Here is a 15228-nt window from a genome sequence, read left to right as displayed (position 1 = left end):
CCAAGCATCCCAGTTCAAGGGGGTGTTTATGAATTATACTGAAAGAGATGAATGACCTGAAGTTCAGAAAACATACTGAGCATTAAAGGCAAGAAAATTACACTATATAGAGTGTGAAAAACTTACAGAAACAGAAGGGGAAAAACACCCCCACTAGACTGAAACAGTCATAAAACATAAAACTATTACTCACTCAGTAAGGAAAGAAAAGAGTACCTGTGCTTTTGAGATGCATCTATGTATAAGAATGAAAGAAAACCCTGAGATACAGGATACTAGGACTATCTACCTAGCCTTCAGAGGAGGAAAAGAAACCCAAAACACAAAAAACCCCAGAAACCAGCTTAAAAATATTTAAAGGGAGAAAAAAAGAAGGTACTTTTCCCCTTACCTCTCCTTCCCCCCTCCCTTTTTTCTTTTTCCTAAAGAAGCGATGTGTACAACTTCTTTTTGTTGTTAATCTCCTCAGCCACCTTCCCAGGATGCACAGCCGTTAAAGAAACACCTTTATTTCCCCAGCCAATTCTTAGCTGCCTAAACCATCACTGCCCCAGTAAACACTTTAAATCAAACAGTAAACCAATAACATGTGCTGCTCATTAGTAGCGCCTTAAGCTCACCTGTATTGTTCTGTTTCTTTAAAAGGGCAGCATTCAAAGCACCCTTCACCCTAAGAAGCATTTTATTTGAGTTGTTATTGCTGTAAGCAGGAACCTAGCTGAAGGAAATGTTAATTTTTTTTAAGGCCATCTATGAGGTTTAAAAGCATTCTTTTCAAGAAAAGGCCCAAATAAAGAAAACTACGAACATGAACAAGTGAAGGGGAAAAAAAAAGGATATTTGATGGTTGAGAAAATTCAATAGTGTAATATGAATACCTTACAGAAAACAAGCACTCCATTAATTATTCTCTAACATTACCAATCTTCATCTTTAGGGGAAGAAGAAACTTTACAGAAAAAAAAAAAAAAATCAGTCTATTTCTGTTCTTCAATGTCAATATCCCTTATAAGATGTATCTCAAATTGTCTTAAGGGACAGGTCACTTCGGTTTTAAACACTCCCAGCAAAGTTAAACCACACGCTTTGCTACTTTGTGCTTAAGCCAAAGAAAGAATGCACTGGATCTCTTCCTCAGAGGCTCAGCACACCGTTATAAAGACTACTGTCCCTTGAAACACTTGAACCTGCTGCAACCTGCTAGTGGTTTCTTCTTACCCATTTTTAAAAATTTATTTTATTTTAAGCAAACCAATATTGTGAAAAGCCCGTATGTTGATGCTATTACAGTTGGGGTTAATTTTCCGTTAGGAGACTACTTTTGTAATGTTGTTTGTGGGGTAAATTTGCAATGTTTTAAGTCTCGTTTGAGAGGAGAATTGCTATATAAAGATCTTTACTTGCATGTCTAGTTGTGCATGTCTTTGAGCAAAGCACTTTCTTCCTTTGAAGCTTCTTTCTAAATGGAGGAAAAATAATACTTTCATCCTACAAGGAGGTACTGTGAGGATGAGATAATTATTTAAGGTGTTCTCATTCTGATGTGATGAGAGGAACAGAGAAAGGACTACAAATGTAAGCAAATAAGCTATGTTGATCTGGGGCAGATGAACAGAGTGTGCATTTATACACAGACTCAACCAAACAAATTGCAAACAGCATATGTAGTCTCAAAAATAATCTGTAAATTGAACAAAAATGTTTAAACAATGCTGTAAGCAATCTCAGCCCTGTGTAAACACCGAGAAGCTCTCTATTTAAAAGGAATGTATATGCCTAACAATTATAACCCAAACAAAGCCATCAGGCACAAAATCGGAGCAGGGAAGGACTGCAACACTGTAGGCCCAGTCCATATGCACTGATGTTAGTAGGAATCCTTCTGACTGCCTATGTGGAAGAAGAGTGTTTACAACAGGTCAAAGCAAATCCAACGCTGGAATGCACAAAAGCCATCAAAGCTCTGAGGCAGGGGTGAGGGTACCTTGATTTTGGCTTAGATGTGCGATCAGCATAGCGCTTACTTCAGCTATAACTTTTTTAGTCATCTATAAATCAGAGGATCTTTTTCGGTTTTTTTCTGTGCAAATTCAGTTCGTATTATTACTTTCACTGCTGCTATTTCACACTGTTCAGCAAAACCTACCAGTCAGATATTCCAATACGGCAGCCATGTACACTGGAGCGCCGACACCAATTCTGTACTTCGGGTGGCCTTTCTTAATGTAACGTAGCATTCTTCCAACAGGGAATATGACCCCAGCCTTTGCGGAGCGAGAAGTCTTGGTTGACTTCTTCTTTCCACCCCTGCTGGACATTTTGTCTGTATTGGGTCTGGAACAGCACTCTATATATTAGGAAGGAATTAAAAAAAAAAAAAAAAAAAAAAAAGATAAAAGGTTATCAATAAGGATTGATGCTGTAATACCATATACTGAATTTCAAGACACATCAGTATTTTGGGGTAGGCAATGCATTAGGGTGCCTAAAACATACAGACAAGTTGCCTTTTTAGAGTATATACAACAAGAACCTAAAAAAATTTTACACAGAATGTTTACTTGCCATTGTCATCTTGGCATAATTTTATACAGTAAAAACATAAGCCAGAGAAACGATTTCATTTAAATCTGCTTTGGAATTACTTTTCTGAAATTTCTAACAGATTAAACCCAGCACCATTAATGGAGTGAAGTGCGAAACTACCTAACGTAAAATAGAGTTTCTGCATTAAAGCAGAGGATACTTTCTGCAAGGAGACTGACACAACCCTCTGCTCTTTGGGAAAAACTCTTGATTGTGCATTTGAACAACTGTGGTAGGACTGTTACGCTCATGAATAACTATGTTCCTGACCAGGAAGAACTGCATCCACTAAAGGTTTCACAAAGTGTATTCACCTTCCTTTAAGAACTATATTTTCAAGCATGTGTGCATTTACAGAACAAAGGCCTATGCATGGCAAAATACATCTCCGGTACACTAAATATTCTATTTTTAGAAAGATCTGAAATGAACCCCCTGAGATTTGAACCTAACAGAAACCACCTATCTCCACATCGAAGACTGTACCACTTCAACATGCCCTCTAGGAATCTGATGAACTTCAATCTGCCACCTTTCCTTAGCGTAACAGAGGTCTAAACACCGAGCAGATATCTGACAACTGTATCTCAGTTTATGTCAGTGAAGAAACCTACTGCTGATACAGCTGTCAAACATATTTTTTTCTCTTTGATTTCTGCTCGGGCTGTAAACAGAAGCTGACAAATCCAAAGAGGTGGAGGGTTTGCAGGCTCTCAAGGTATCTTTGAAGGTTTAGGCAATGCATTGGGTTTTGAAATTAACTCAGAAGAAAGGAGACTGTCCCCACCTCCCCCTCCCTCCCTCCTGCATGCCTCAGCTCTAGGGAAACCAGCAGTATGCATCAGCGATACACATACTCTGTACATCCTAGTTCTTTCCTTGCTGCACAAATCCTACCTAATACAAATGCAAATTTGCTGGTGTGTTTATATACTCCACAATGAAACCCCTTTAAACCTGCTTTCCCATCACACCAGTTCTCTGCTTGTCTTGGTTTTCTCTTGTTTATTCTGAATTCTGCCCTTGTCCTTATGAACCTAACTGTGTTTGCCATACATCTGAATCCACAACGATTGCGTGAGCTCAGAATTAGGCAAAACAGGTTCACCAACCCCACTTCTAAGTTTTGCAACTTCTGTTCTGTGCTGACATGTCCTGCAGTCTTTTAAATCTCAATGAGTCACTGAGATTCAGACTACATAACTATCAAATGAAGATCACTCAGGATAACTAAAGAAATGCGGGAATCAAACATTTCTTTTCCTTTCCACTTCTATACTCCATCCACCAAAGAGTCTATACTTGCATAGCGCATTAAGTAAAATAAATGCTTGTTAAAGGTAAATGAAATAATCCCATCTTATTAGCTCAGATGAAAGTCACACTGCATTTATGAAACTCATGTCAAAACACAGACAGGAAACTTTGGAAGGAGGAAGCCATCAAAGGGGCTCCTTCTCCTTTCCTCTGCTGGGAACTCAGCTCTGTAACAACTATTATTCTGCAAAGAGGAGGGCAAAAGCCAATTTTCTTGCCTTGAGAAACTGCCTAACTGGAGCTCACAACTGATTTAAAAAACCTTCCATTTAATTGCATTTTCTCATCTAGTTAGCTCTGTCTTTGTTAGCAGGAAGGCTGGGTGTGGCTGTGAGTTGGCTATGGACTTTTTGCCAGAAATTATTTTCATAGTTCATAATCCATTTTCATCAATACTACAGATGTTTAATCTCACAAATGTTAAGAAGTTCACTGAATCAAACACCAGGGAAAGCAGGCATGAGAAATACCTGTGCTTTAGCTTCCCCCATAATTCTTTCGGTTTGTAATTGATAGGTGAATGATGAAAAACATAATTTTTCTAGGGAAAACCTGTAAGCCTTAAGCAGTAAACTTCTATTAACCATTTGGCTTATGAGTTTACGGGATAGTCAGAATAGCTGGAAGATAATATGGAAATCCTTACTTCCTGATGTTGGGCTTTTTTCTTTGGGAGAGTGTCATCTAGCCATCAGCTGCATTTGGATCGAAGTATGAGTAAAGTATGTAGCAATACAGAATTACTGCCAAAGAGGCTCTGAAGGAGCTGGAGCAAATACAGCTCACCCAATCTAAAAATCCAAATGGAAGACACACATGGATGGCCATCAACAGAAAGAGATGAAAGAGCACTGCCCTTTCAGTTTTAGTTCCAAGAAATTGACTATTCATAGAGAAGTAAGGGAAGTGGTTCCTTCATATGTCGAAACAAATAGGTACTGTATATCACCGCCTCTGGATACATACCATCTATTCCAACCGATACTAAGTTTGTTGTTAACATACTGTCAATTGTCATTGGTCACGCTAAACCAACCTCCCCTTGAGCAAAACACTTTGCTGCTAGTTTCCAACCTCTTTCATCTGGTGTTCAGAAGATGTTCTTCCCTTTAACGTACTATTTTCTACTTAATGCCTCCTGTCATCTGCAGCTATCTAACACCTACCCATATATAAAATGGCGTATTTTTTTTCTTTCGTAATAAGCTTATTTTATCACTTCTGCAAAATCTAGAAGTTAATTTCCCCCTTTATTTTATACACCTGGTGACATTTCTCTCGTTAACATTTAAGATAACCTTGGACCTATCTTGACAATTAACCTGATCCTCTCATACTGTACATTAAAGAGCTTTCTAGCTGTAAGTTTATTTGTGAGGAAAAACTTTGCCTGAACCAGAAAAGTGGGGGACTTGCATACTGAAAAAAGCAAGAACTTCTAGAACTTTTAGTATTAAAGGTGCAGTGCAATAAAGATAAGTTTCAGAGCTTCCCGTCTCAAGGATCCCATTCCTACAACATGTAGTGAATCACTGTATCTTTAGATGTTGGGGGTGGAGGGAGGGAAATTCCAGTTAAGTTTCAGGTACCACTTTTAATCTCGCCAACCATGTAATTTGGAAGGGGAAAAAGAGAGCCTGCCATGGAAGACCTTTTTCGGGCTTACTTATGGATTCAGGATCATTACTTTGCAGAACCTGTTTGTCCTGCCTTTGAGCTGAGAGATGGCCCAACGAGCTCTCAAAGTCTCTTCTCTAGTTCTAGATCTCCACAGCAAAAGAGAAGGAAAAGAGAAGAGATTTCACTTGCAACAGCCACAAAAAAATGTACTGAAGTTAAATGTAAAGAGCATGGCAACAGATCAAAAACCGAAGAAAACTGTGTGCCTTACATGTTCTCAAATGGTTTATCTTTGTAACACCAGAAACTCTGGAATGCTGCCAACATTAATGAACCAGAGCTGTTTGCTGAGTCACTGCTAGCCAGCAGATGAGAGAGGCAACCAAAGGGAACCTTATCACATGTGCCATAGTTCAGACAAGATTTGAGCAGGATCATTTACAACTAAAAAAGAAAGAAAATCACAGTCAATGACAGCCAATGGACCAGGCCTTTCCCTTCTTTCCTCTCTCTTGCCTTTGCAATGCAATTACTGAGCAACTTTGCCAAATACGTAGCGTCTTCAAAGATTTGACAATAAAGGGATTTCATTTCAATGTGACAGTTCACAAAATTATCACTGTGATAATCAGGGGATATCACTGAGGAGTCAACTTATCTAAGTCCACCTTTGACTTCGAATCAAATTTAATGCTATATTCTCCAGTGGTTCTGCTGTGCTTGGACACAGATTGCCCTAGTTGCAGAATTTAGCACCTGATTCGTAGCCTTTTGAAAACCCCTTAAAGACTGTAGCAAGAGTCATACTGCTTTCTAAGATCTCAAAATTCACAGAAATGAGAATTTGGTGGTATATTAATTTGGCTTACAGCAAAGATTCAAGCTACAAGGCTCTTCTGCTGTCATGTTTTTGTGAGCCAGAAATAAATTTTCTAAGAAACAAAATAATATTAAGGTGTAGCGATGAAATCAGCGTAATTAACATTTTTCTGTTTGAAATTGGCTGTAGCAACTCTGGTTGGCCATATTTTCCTGTGTGAAGATAGATACTCCACTAAACCACACTTTCAAATACCATCTTCCTAAAATGCACATAGGCATCTGTTTTTCTGAAAGGTTTAACATCACATAATTCTGAAAGTACAGCCTGCACATCCTGGTAAAGCGATACCTAATTTCCAAATACCAGTACTTTGTTAGCTCAGTCAATTTGACACTTTCATCAAACAGTAGTAATAAAACCCCCCTGTTATTAATAGTTTTCAGGTACTGGTTCTTAATGACTTAACAAATTACTGTGAATGCTACTGCTGTCAGGCAGGGACTGTTCTGATCATGGGTTTACATTGGTGTATTAACTGCACTCAGCAAACAGATGATTACATTTAGATCTACATGATCACATCAGTAAGTGTAGTGGAATCCAGGAGACCATTACTACAACAGGCAAAATACTAAGATTTAGTAAATATTTTTCTCTTCTTCCCAGTACAAAGACTAAGCTGGAAAGTTCATTTTTGTATCACAAGAGATTAACTGCAATGCTACTTTCTTCCCATTGTTTCAAAAGATTAACAATGTAAGTGCTGCCATTCTCTCTTAAATCTATTTATGTACTATAATAATAGCCGCTCGCTGAACTCTTTTTGAAAAGGTGCATTTGAATTTGCTTTGACAACTAACTTGCTCTGTTCTTGGCTAATCATAAGCTAGTCTGGCCTATTTATAAAATGCACTGCTTATAGAGTCAGTATAAAATGGTCTCTAATAATGCTTGCCTAGCACAACAGTGTCTCAGTCTGTGACTGTGGTTTCTAGGTACAACAGTAATAAAAGAGCAGCTAATCACTCAGTTATCATTTGATCTGATGTGATTTCAAATTTTAGCTTAAGTGCTTTATCAAAGCAGTAACTCTTTGTGGTCTGAAACAGAGGAGCGAAACCGGTTGTGAAACAGCTGTTCCAGCACTACATTAATTTCTCATCTGAAAGGGTAGCACCATACATACATTTATTTCCACTTGGAAAATCGAGAGAACATTCCTCATCTAGGAATGCCCAATAGGTGTACTTTCTGTTGAAGATTAGTAGGACTACAATTCCCATAGTGATAACGTAAAGGATGGGAAAAAGAGGAATAATATTTTCACAAAATCTGTGTGCGAAACAAAATACTGTTGCACAATTGTATTCAACTGGCAGAAGTCCCTCCCTCCCACAATGGGTCTGAAGCCCTGAAACAAATATCCCCTTAATGTGCAAACCCCCACTATGAACAGTACTGGGAGCATGACAACAGTTTTAGCTGGGCATCCTGCCACCAATAGTCAGGAAAACGTAAATACGATTGTCTTCACTGACCACTGCTGGGAGTACTAGCATGAAATCAAGTCCATTTGTGCATTATAGCTTTTTGTATACTAGGTAGGAAGCATAAAATTTGATACAGGATGTTAAATCACTGGACAATTATGAATTCAATGTTCAGAAAAACTGTTTTAATGAACATTTTGAAAACTTCTTTGCCCCTTGACATTTTTGGAAGAAAGCAAAAAAACTCGACCAGCTGAGAAGGCCATGAAAGGTGTGATTCTAGCATCACTCCTTTTGGAGCAAGGACCCCGAGCTGAATCCTGCCCATCCTCTTTAAGGATGGGTCTGGGTAAGGAACTATAGCTTCTTTATGTGTTCATAGCATCTTTCCCTAGCAAGCAAGCAACCACTGCACTCTTTCCACAAACACTGCATGTTTCTTTTCTGATTTTACCTCTAGGAAGCACTGAGCTGACAAAACCTAATGCTCACTGCACTGCCCACTGAGCCAATATTCCCTCTCCCAAGGGAGGCTCTCTCTGGAGACTCTTTTTTCCTCTTGTGGCATCAGTTCCAGATTCCTGCTCCTTTATCCCTACTTTATAATCTCGCTGGGGGAGGACTACTGTTTATGCAGAATGGACAACAGGCCTTGATCCTGGTTGACAGAGTTGTACAAAAATACTTCTGAATTTCTTTGAGAGATTGGTCAAGATTTTGACCATTATTCCAGAGTGTTATTATATCACCTATCTTATGAAGAGATTATCTTTTATCAAAGCTCATTGCTGTGTATTGGAATTTTACCTGCAGAACCATGCAACTCTGAAGGACAAATTAAAACATGCTGATTTCTTTTAAGACTAAGTTTGCAGTGGTGGACTTCTCTTTTTGCTAATGCTGATCTATAGGATAAGCAGTGCTTAAGCACTCTCCCTATATTACTGTCATTAGCCAAAATTGTAGTCCTACTACTAGTTTTTAGATCAGTTATGGCTTAATCTACACTGTCAACATTTGGCTTTACTGGCAATCAGAAGGGTATGCCTTACACACAACAAAACAAAGTTACTCTTTAGGAACCCAGAAGGCCTAGAAGATTCCAGTGTGAAAGGTTATGATACATAACACAACAAAATAACCTGCAACAGTGTAATTCCTTTCTTTCAGAACACTTAAAAAACCCAACACACAACACATTGGGGAGTTTTCTAGGGACCACTTGATACAAAATCTCTCATACCCAATTGCATTAAAATACATTTTTCAAAGCAACTGTAATTCTCTTGTTCCCGCCTAAATCTTTTAACTCTGGGTTCTGCCTAAGAACCCGAGTTCTGTTTTTATTAATTGCTCACTTGCTCCTTAGCTCGTTTATTTCTTCTGCTGTTAGGAATGGGGGAGGCAGTGGATCTGCAAAGTTCCCCACAGACCTGTTGCTAAGTGACAGCCACACACAGTCCTGGGGAAAAAATGGTCGTTCGTTTGTATGGTCAAGAGATAAATAACAAGCCTCATCCAAATGTATTTCAACAACCAGTCTCCTTCCATCAATGTAAATGAAGCAACGTCAGTTTTACACCATCCTACTTGCATACGAGCTGGTTCCAACTGCTGGCTTCAGATGCAAATTCGTGGGCCTTCTGCAACTTACTTTTAACGATTACAGAGGAAACAAAAGGATTATAGGAAGAGATGTTACAGAAACAGTTTGTTCCCATTACTGTCTCCTACACGCGCAAACATGTCAGCCTTCGGTCTAAATCCAGGCGCTCCTGTGATATACCTTGTGCCGAGTCTTAGGAACCTGCATTCACCTGCGTCTTGCAGTACTTGCAGTCCCCTATGAGAAACACCCACACCCAGAGACAGTCCGTATAGGTTGCTCAAATCCTGCAGGCAGACATATTGCAGGCTATACAAGAAGTGACAGTTCTAAATGAGTAAGGGCCCCGTTTCTAGCCGAACATTTATTTTTACCACTCTTGGAAGCCTTTGCTTATGGTTTTAAAAATGTCATTTGGCTTTTTTTAATTCATTCACATGTGGCAGGTAACTTTTATGCCACGGTTTCCTCCTCCCAAAGTGAAACGCACCGAAAACACGTTCTGCTGCTTTTCACTTGCGCTCTTTGCAGCCTCTCTAGATTATCTTCTCCTGCCCGATGACCCGAGGTGGGAAAAGAGGAAAAAGGAGTCCCTGCGTGCGTATAAAGGCGGAGAGACGGGAGGAACCGCGGCTCGACACCCCCAGCCGTTCCTTGAAACCCCCGTGCAGGGCAAGCGTCTGCGGGGTGTCCGCTGGACTCCTTCCAGCCTCCATACCATAACCCAGATGCAGATACAATAGAAATAAAACCCCGCTCCCACCATTTCGCTAGGAGCGGGGTGGATCTCCTGCCTTCACCCGAGGCACAACAAGAACAGGCAGAACCGACAGACCGCCCGGCGCGGCCCGGGCCCCCGGTTTTCCTCAGGGAAGGGCGGGAGAGGGGGCCAGCACCCCACCTTCCTCACAGCCCATCCCGGTTGGCTCGGGGCCCCCGGCACGCCGGCCCGGGTGCCACCCCGCCGCGGCAGAGCCCCCCTCAGAGATCGTCGTCGTCCCGTCTCCCCCCCCCGCGCCCCGTCCTTCCCCACACGGCGGGCGGCCGTGCGTAAACCGGGCGCCCCTTTCGTGCCGGCCCGCGGGCGAACCACAGCAGCGACTTACGGCGCGGCCTCCGGCGGCAATATGTCTCCCGTCGGCCGGCGGCGGCCCCGCTCCCGCTGCCGCTGCCTCCGCTCCGCCCGCGGGGCCAACGGGAACGGCTCGACGGGCTGGCGGCGAACTCCCACAATGCCTGGCGCGCCCGCGCGTCACATCCCTCCTCCCCCCCCCCGCGTGGCCCCTCCCCTCGCCCCTCACGGCGGCCGTTCTCCTCACGGAGCGCCGCCGCCGCCCGCTCCCGGCCCCGCTTTCCCGGGGCGGGACGGGGGGGACGGGGGGGCTCGCCACAGCGGCGCCCCGGTGGCCGCTCGCCCCGCCGCCTGGCAGCGGTGCGAGGCCTCCCGCTTCGCTCAGCCGCCAGCACGGGCTTCTCGGCTCCTCGAAGCGGGGGGGCGAGGCCCTCCGGCCCCCGCGGCAGCTGGCTGCCATGCGGGCGCCCGGCCTGGCTATTGAAAAGCCCCGTCCTTGCGTGGGGCTGGGCCTTGGCACCACGTCCTCCACAGCTGCTCCCGGCCCTCCTCTCCTTGCTCCGAGCCAGGCCATTGTGTACAAACGTGTTCGCTCCTAAATCTTCAGCGGGGAGGACAAAGCGGGGGGGTAACGCCGTGTTCCCCCCGAAATGAAGTGTCTCATTCAGGGAGGGAAGAGAACGAGCGACTGGATCGTTGCTGCTGGTGCGAGGTGCAGACGCTCTTTTTGCTCTCCTCGTGTTGTACAAAAACGGCTTGCTGCCATTTTATAAAGGCCCCAGATGGAGCTTTTGGAGGAGTTTCTGCATGGGAGAGGCGGGTGCCCTTGAGCGCGCCTTGCTGGGTTGGGAGAGCTGGGGTGCTGCTACCCCCGCCCGCCCAGCTGACGAACGGAGGGTGCACCCCCTCACCGCCCTCTCCTCTCCAGTCTTCTTCCAGCTGCCTTGCCCACCGGCTGCCCATGGAAGAGGGTAGCTGCCACACCGGGTCTCAGCTGCAGGGCAGTCAAGTCCTAACAGATTGCCTCTGTGTTTACAAAGGTGGGACTAGAGGCGGCTGGAGTTTTGAACGTCATGGAAGACTCCTGGCTTGCTAACGCTTGCAGACCCTTCTGCTGCTCCCACCTGAACGGAGAATCCCCTTTCTTCAGTGCCCAAAGCGGGATGCCAGCCCAAAGCCTCTTCCCCAGTGTCGCTTGCTGTTCTTTCACGGCTGGAGCTATGACAGGTGAGAGTGGCACAGTGGCGTACTATCATTGCAACTACCAACAGCTAGTAGAGGCAAAGAGTTTCTCTCTTTCCCGCTCTTCTCATCAACCACCCTGAGCTCCAGCTCTCCTTATTTTGCTCAGTATCAGCACATATTCACAGTATCTTTGTTACATGAAATAGAAAGCAGAAAGGAAGAAAATGGTTTAAAGGAAGAATGAAAAACAGGGAACTGGGGACAGCCTGTATAAAAGATGTGGGGCTGCTCTGAGAAACATCCCTTCAGAAAGTATTTCTGAAATAAGGGGCGAGAAGACGTAGTACTCACAGGGCTGCATGCAGTGCATGTGGCCTACAAAAGCAACGTCTTGTGCAATTCCACTAGCCAAGCTCAGGCATTATAATTGTGTTCTCATCCATATAAATGGCCAGGCTTGGTCTGGTTTTTAACGCAGCTAAACTGCGTCTCCCAAGACATCTCTCATTACGTTTCTGTGCAGCACACGGTCAAATGCAACCTTGGCCTGGCTGTGCTCCCCGAGTGCTAATTGTAACCTGAATGCTATTCAGACACGCAGTTTTGCCTAACAAAGACTCCCCGCTAAGTAAAGTACCCTATAGTCCCTGATTGCCCTTAACCCGAGGATATGGATACAGTACTTATTAGGCCATCTGCCATGGCTCGTCTTACACAGCTGAGGACACACTCTACTTTCCCTGTGTTCCCATCCACACACACCATCTCCCTCCCACCTCCTCCTCCTCCGCGTTCACAGCACAGCGGAGCTCCGCTCCCTTTTTCCTTGCTGGTAGTGCTACCCACACAGTAACCCTTCCCGTGTGCTGTGCAGAGCACCAAACAGAACTGGTCCTCCAATGCTTGGCTCTTCCCACTCCGTTTTGCTGTCACCCACACAAGTTTTATTTAAAAAAAACCCCAGAACCCCCAAATATCTCTGTTGACATGATGAGCTGCAAAGGCCCATGTGGAATTTAAAGAACCCACAACATTGTCTAATGGGGTTGATACAAGGCTACAAGGTGAAGGGAGCTGACCTACAAGGGCAGATAGCACGAGTTATCTGGGAAATCAGTGTAGGTCCCTTTCTTTGCTCTTCTGCTATCATTGTTCATTTTGCCTGTTTTTTAAGGGGAGTCTCAGGATTTTGTGCTTTTGAAGAAAGCCTTCAAAACAATTGGTGAGAATTTCTGGAGTGAGAGCTGCCTGAGTTTGCAGAGGGCCTGAACAATTTGTCCATGGAATAGGATGCTAGCATGGAGACTGCTGTTGATCATTTTAACGTTAACATTGACTGTCTCACCTCCCACCAAAGCACAGATTTATCATTCTGAACATCTACTGGGTCTGCAAAGAGCGCCCATTTTGAGAGCAGACAGCATGCCACGAATGTGTAAAAGGGAGCGTTGCTTACAAAAGTCTGTGAGACTACAATGCATAGACTACCTCACTAAAACAAACCTTGGCTTAGACTTTATTCCCTTTGCCAGTTTAGTGATGTATTTATTTATATATAGAATGATAAAAAGCACCTTTCCAGAGCTCTGCTTTCTTTATGATTAATATAAACAGTTCATATTCTTACATTCTTGCATTCTTACTTCATTTTGACACCCTGACTCTGTAATCAATTTTAGCAACCTCAAGGGACTATTTGCAGAAGATAGTTCTGAGTGATTGAGAATATAAACACCTAACTTGTTTATGCAGCATAGGTGGTGGAGAAGGAAATATTACTTGGGAGGGGGCAGAGCAGTGTAGGAAGGGTTGTGGCTGATGGTAATCCTCTTAAACTTAGATAAGCGTTTTCACTTTGGGATAGCTATCTTAATTCTGAATGCGTCACCTCATTTGTCATTGGTGTTTATTTGTCATTCTGTGTTTATTGGATATTGAGAATGCACGTCCTAGGTTACTTCAGTTTGCTGAAGTATCTCTTCAGGATGTCGTGTGCCCAGCCAGCAGATCCCTGCTGTTTTCCTTCCACCTTCACATGGTCAAAAGAAAGTACAGATTCCTCAGGCATGACCTACTTCTCTGAAGGGGCTATCTGAACCTCCTTCAGCTGCTTAGTCTTCTCTCTTTTTGCAGACTATATGACTAATCCGTGCTTCACTTAACTCCTTACAGTCAGGTTACAATCACATATATGTACCTGTAACGTGCGTAATGCTACTGACGTTCTTGCATTCTCCGTCAGATGGGCACAGTGACCTCGTACCAAATCCAGTCACTGCTCATCACACTCTTAATGCAACCCACAGACCTAATATCTGTCCCAGCGGAGTATTAACTGTGATTTCCAGAGGGCTGACGCTGGCCTTCCAGCAGATTGCTGTAATCCACCGTGATTGTTACTGTATTGAGAAATTACGCACTACAGTACTTGAATGTGTGCGGGACAGGTCTTTACTTTTCTTTCACTTCGCTCTGGTTTCCAGCCACCATAAAGATATGCAGCTTCCCCGTTATTCAAAATTAGCCCGTCAAGATCAGGAGCTTCTGCAAGTGAGATTGATGACAAACTGATGCTGGAACCACGGTGTGTTTTGATACCTGTTTTGTGCAGGGTCAGAGCCATTGATCTTAATGATCCCTTTTCATTATCTAGACAAACAGAAAACTGCAGTTTGGTTTCCAGCACACTTCAAAAACCGACAGCTGACTTTGTCGAAGTGAGCTGCTGTTTTACACTCAGCCTTTATCTACTACAGGTGAACAGAATTAATTCCGTTTTCAGGTAGTCACTCTTTGCTTTGACATCCAAGTCATGAGAATTGTGAGGATATTCCCCCTCTTCTGAACATGGAAAACAATTACTTGTTCCTGCCTCGACGTTCTTAAGGCACTGTCGCCTCTATATTAATTACCAGGCATGTTGTTCTGTAGCAGAAGTGCCAACTGATGCTAATATGTTATGGTGAGATTAATGCTTCCAGGGCACAAGAAGTGGATGTCTGGGATTCATTTCCCAGGCTGGTAGACAGAGGTAACTTAGTACAGATAATTTACTTCTTTTTTTCCAAATTTTTGTAGGTAGGCTACCTCTTATTTTTTTCCAAAAATGAAATTTGTGCCAACCAACTTTTTCAAATATGTATGCCATTTTAGTAATTGCTTTCTTCTAGAAAAATATCAACTATGGAAGTTTTTATCAATGCTTATGCCCCTTGTCAAAAAAATGCTCAATTGCTTTGAAAATATTTTAAATAAAATGTCACTTTTTATTTTAAAAGGCAAACTTTTTCCATTTTAAATCTGGAAAATGAGAGCCACTGTGATAATTGCACTTTTTAACCCACGTTGTGAAGTCATTCATACAGCTAATGGATGCCATGACTCAAAAAAATGCCAAAGTCTGTAAAATCATAAGTAATCTGTAGATTAGGGATAATATTAATCTCCGATATAATGCATTTCAAAACCTGCTTCTTCCAAATAAAAGCTAAATGCTGTTTTGAGTTATAAAATCAGTAGCCCACCAGCA

General features: G+C 43.0%; 1 protein-coding gene across 6 annotated transcripts in view; it reads right to left on the bottom strand.

Moving 5' to 3' along the window:
* The window catches only part of LOC127021810 (core histone macro-H2A.1), a 47366-nt gene extending 36784 nt beyond the window's left edge, over positions 1 to 10582 (bottom strand). For all 6 annotated transcript variants that reach the window (XM_050905071.1, XM_050905069.1, XM_050905072.1 and 3 more), the window contains exons 1-2: positions 10549 to 10582; positions 2147 to 2347 (exon numbers count right to left, since the gene is read on the bottom strand). In XM_050905071.1, coding sequence (XP_050761028.1) covers positions 2147 to 2318 — 172 coding nt within the window. In that variant the 5' untranslated portion in view covers positions 2319 to 2347; positions 10549 to 10582. The remainder of the gene's footprint in view (positions 1 to 2146; positions 2348 to 10548) is intronic.
* Positions 10583 to 15228: the final 4646 nt, after the last annotated feature.

The sequence above is a fragment of the Gymnogyps californianus genome, chromosome 14, assembly GCF_018139145.2.
Source record: "Gymnogyps californianus isolate 813 chromosome 14, ASM1813914v2, whole genome shotgun sequence".
NCBI lineage: Eukaryota > Metazoa > Chordata > Aves > Accipitriformes > Cathartidae > Gymnogyps > Gymnogyps californianus.
Note: the sequence above shows the minus strand (reverse complement) of the source record. Positions and strands in the feature narration are given on the sequence as shown.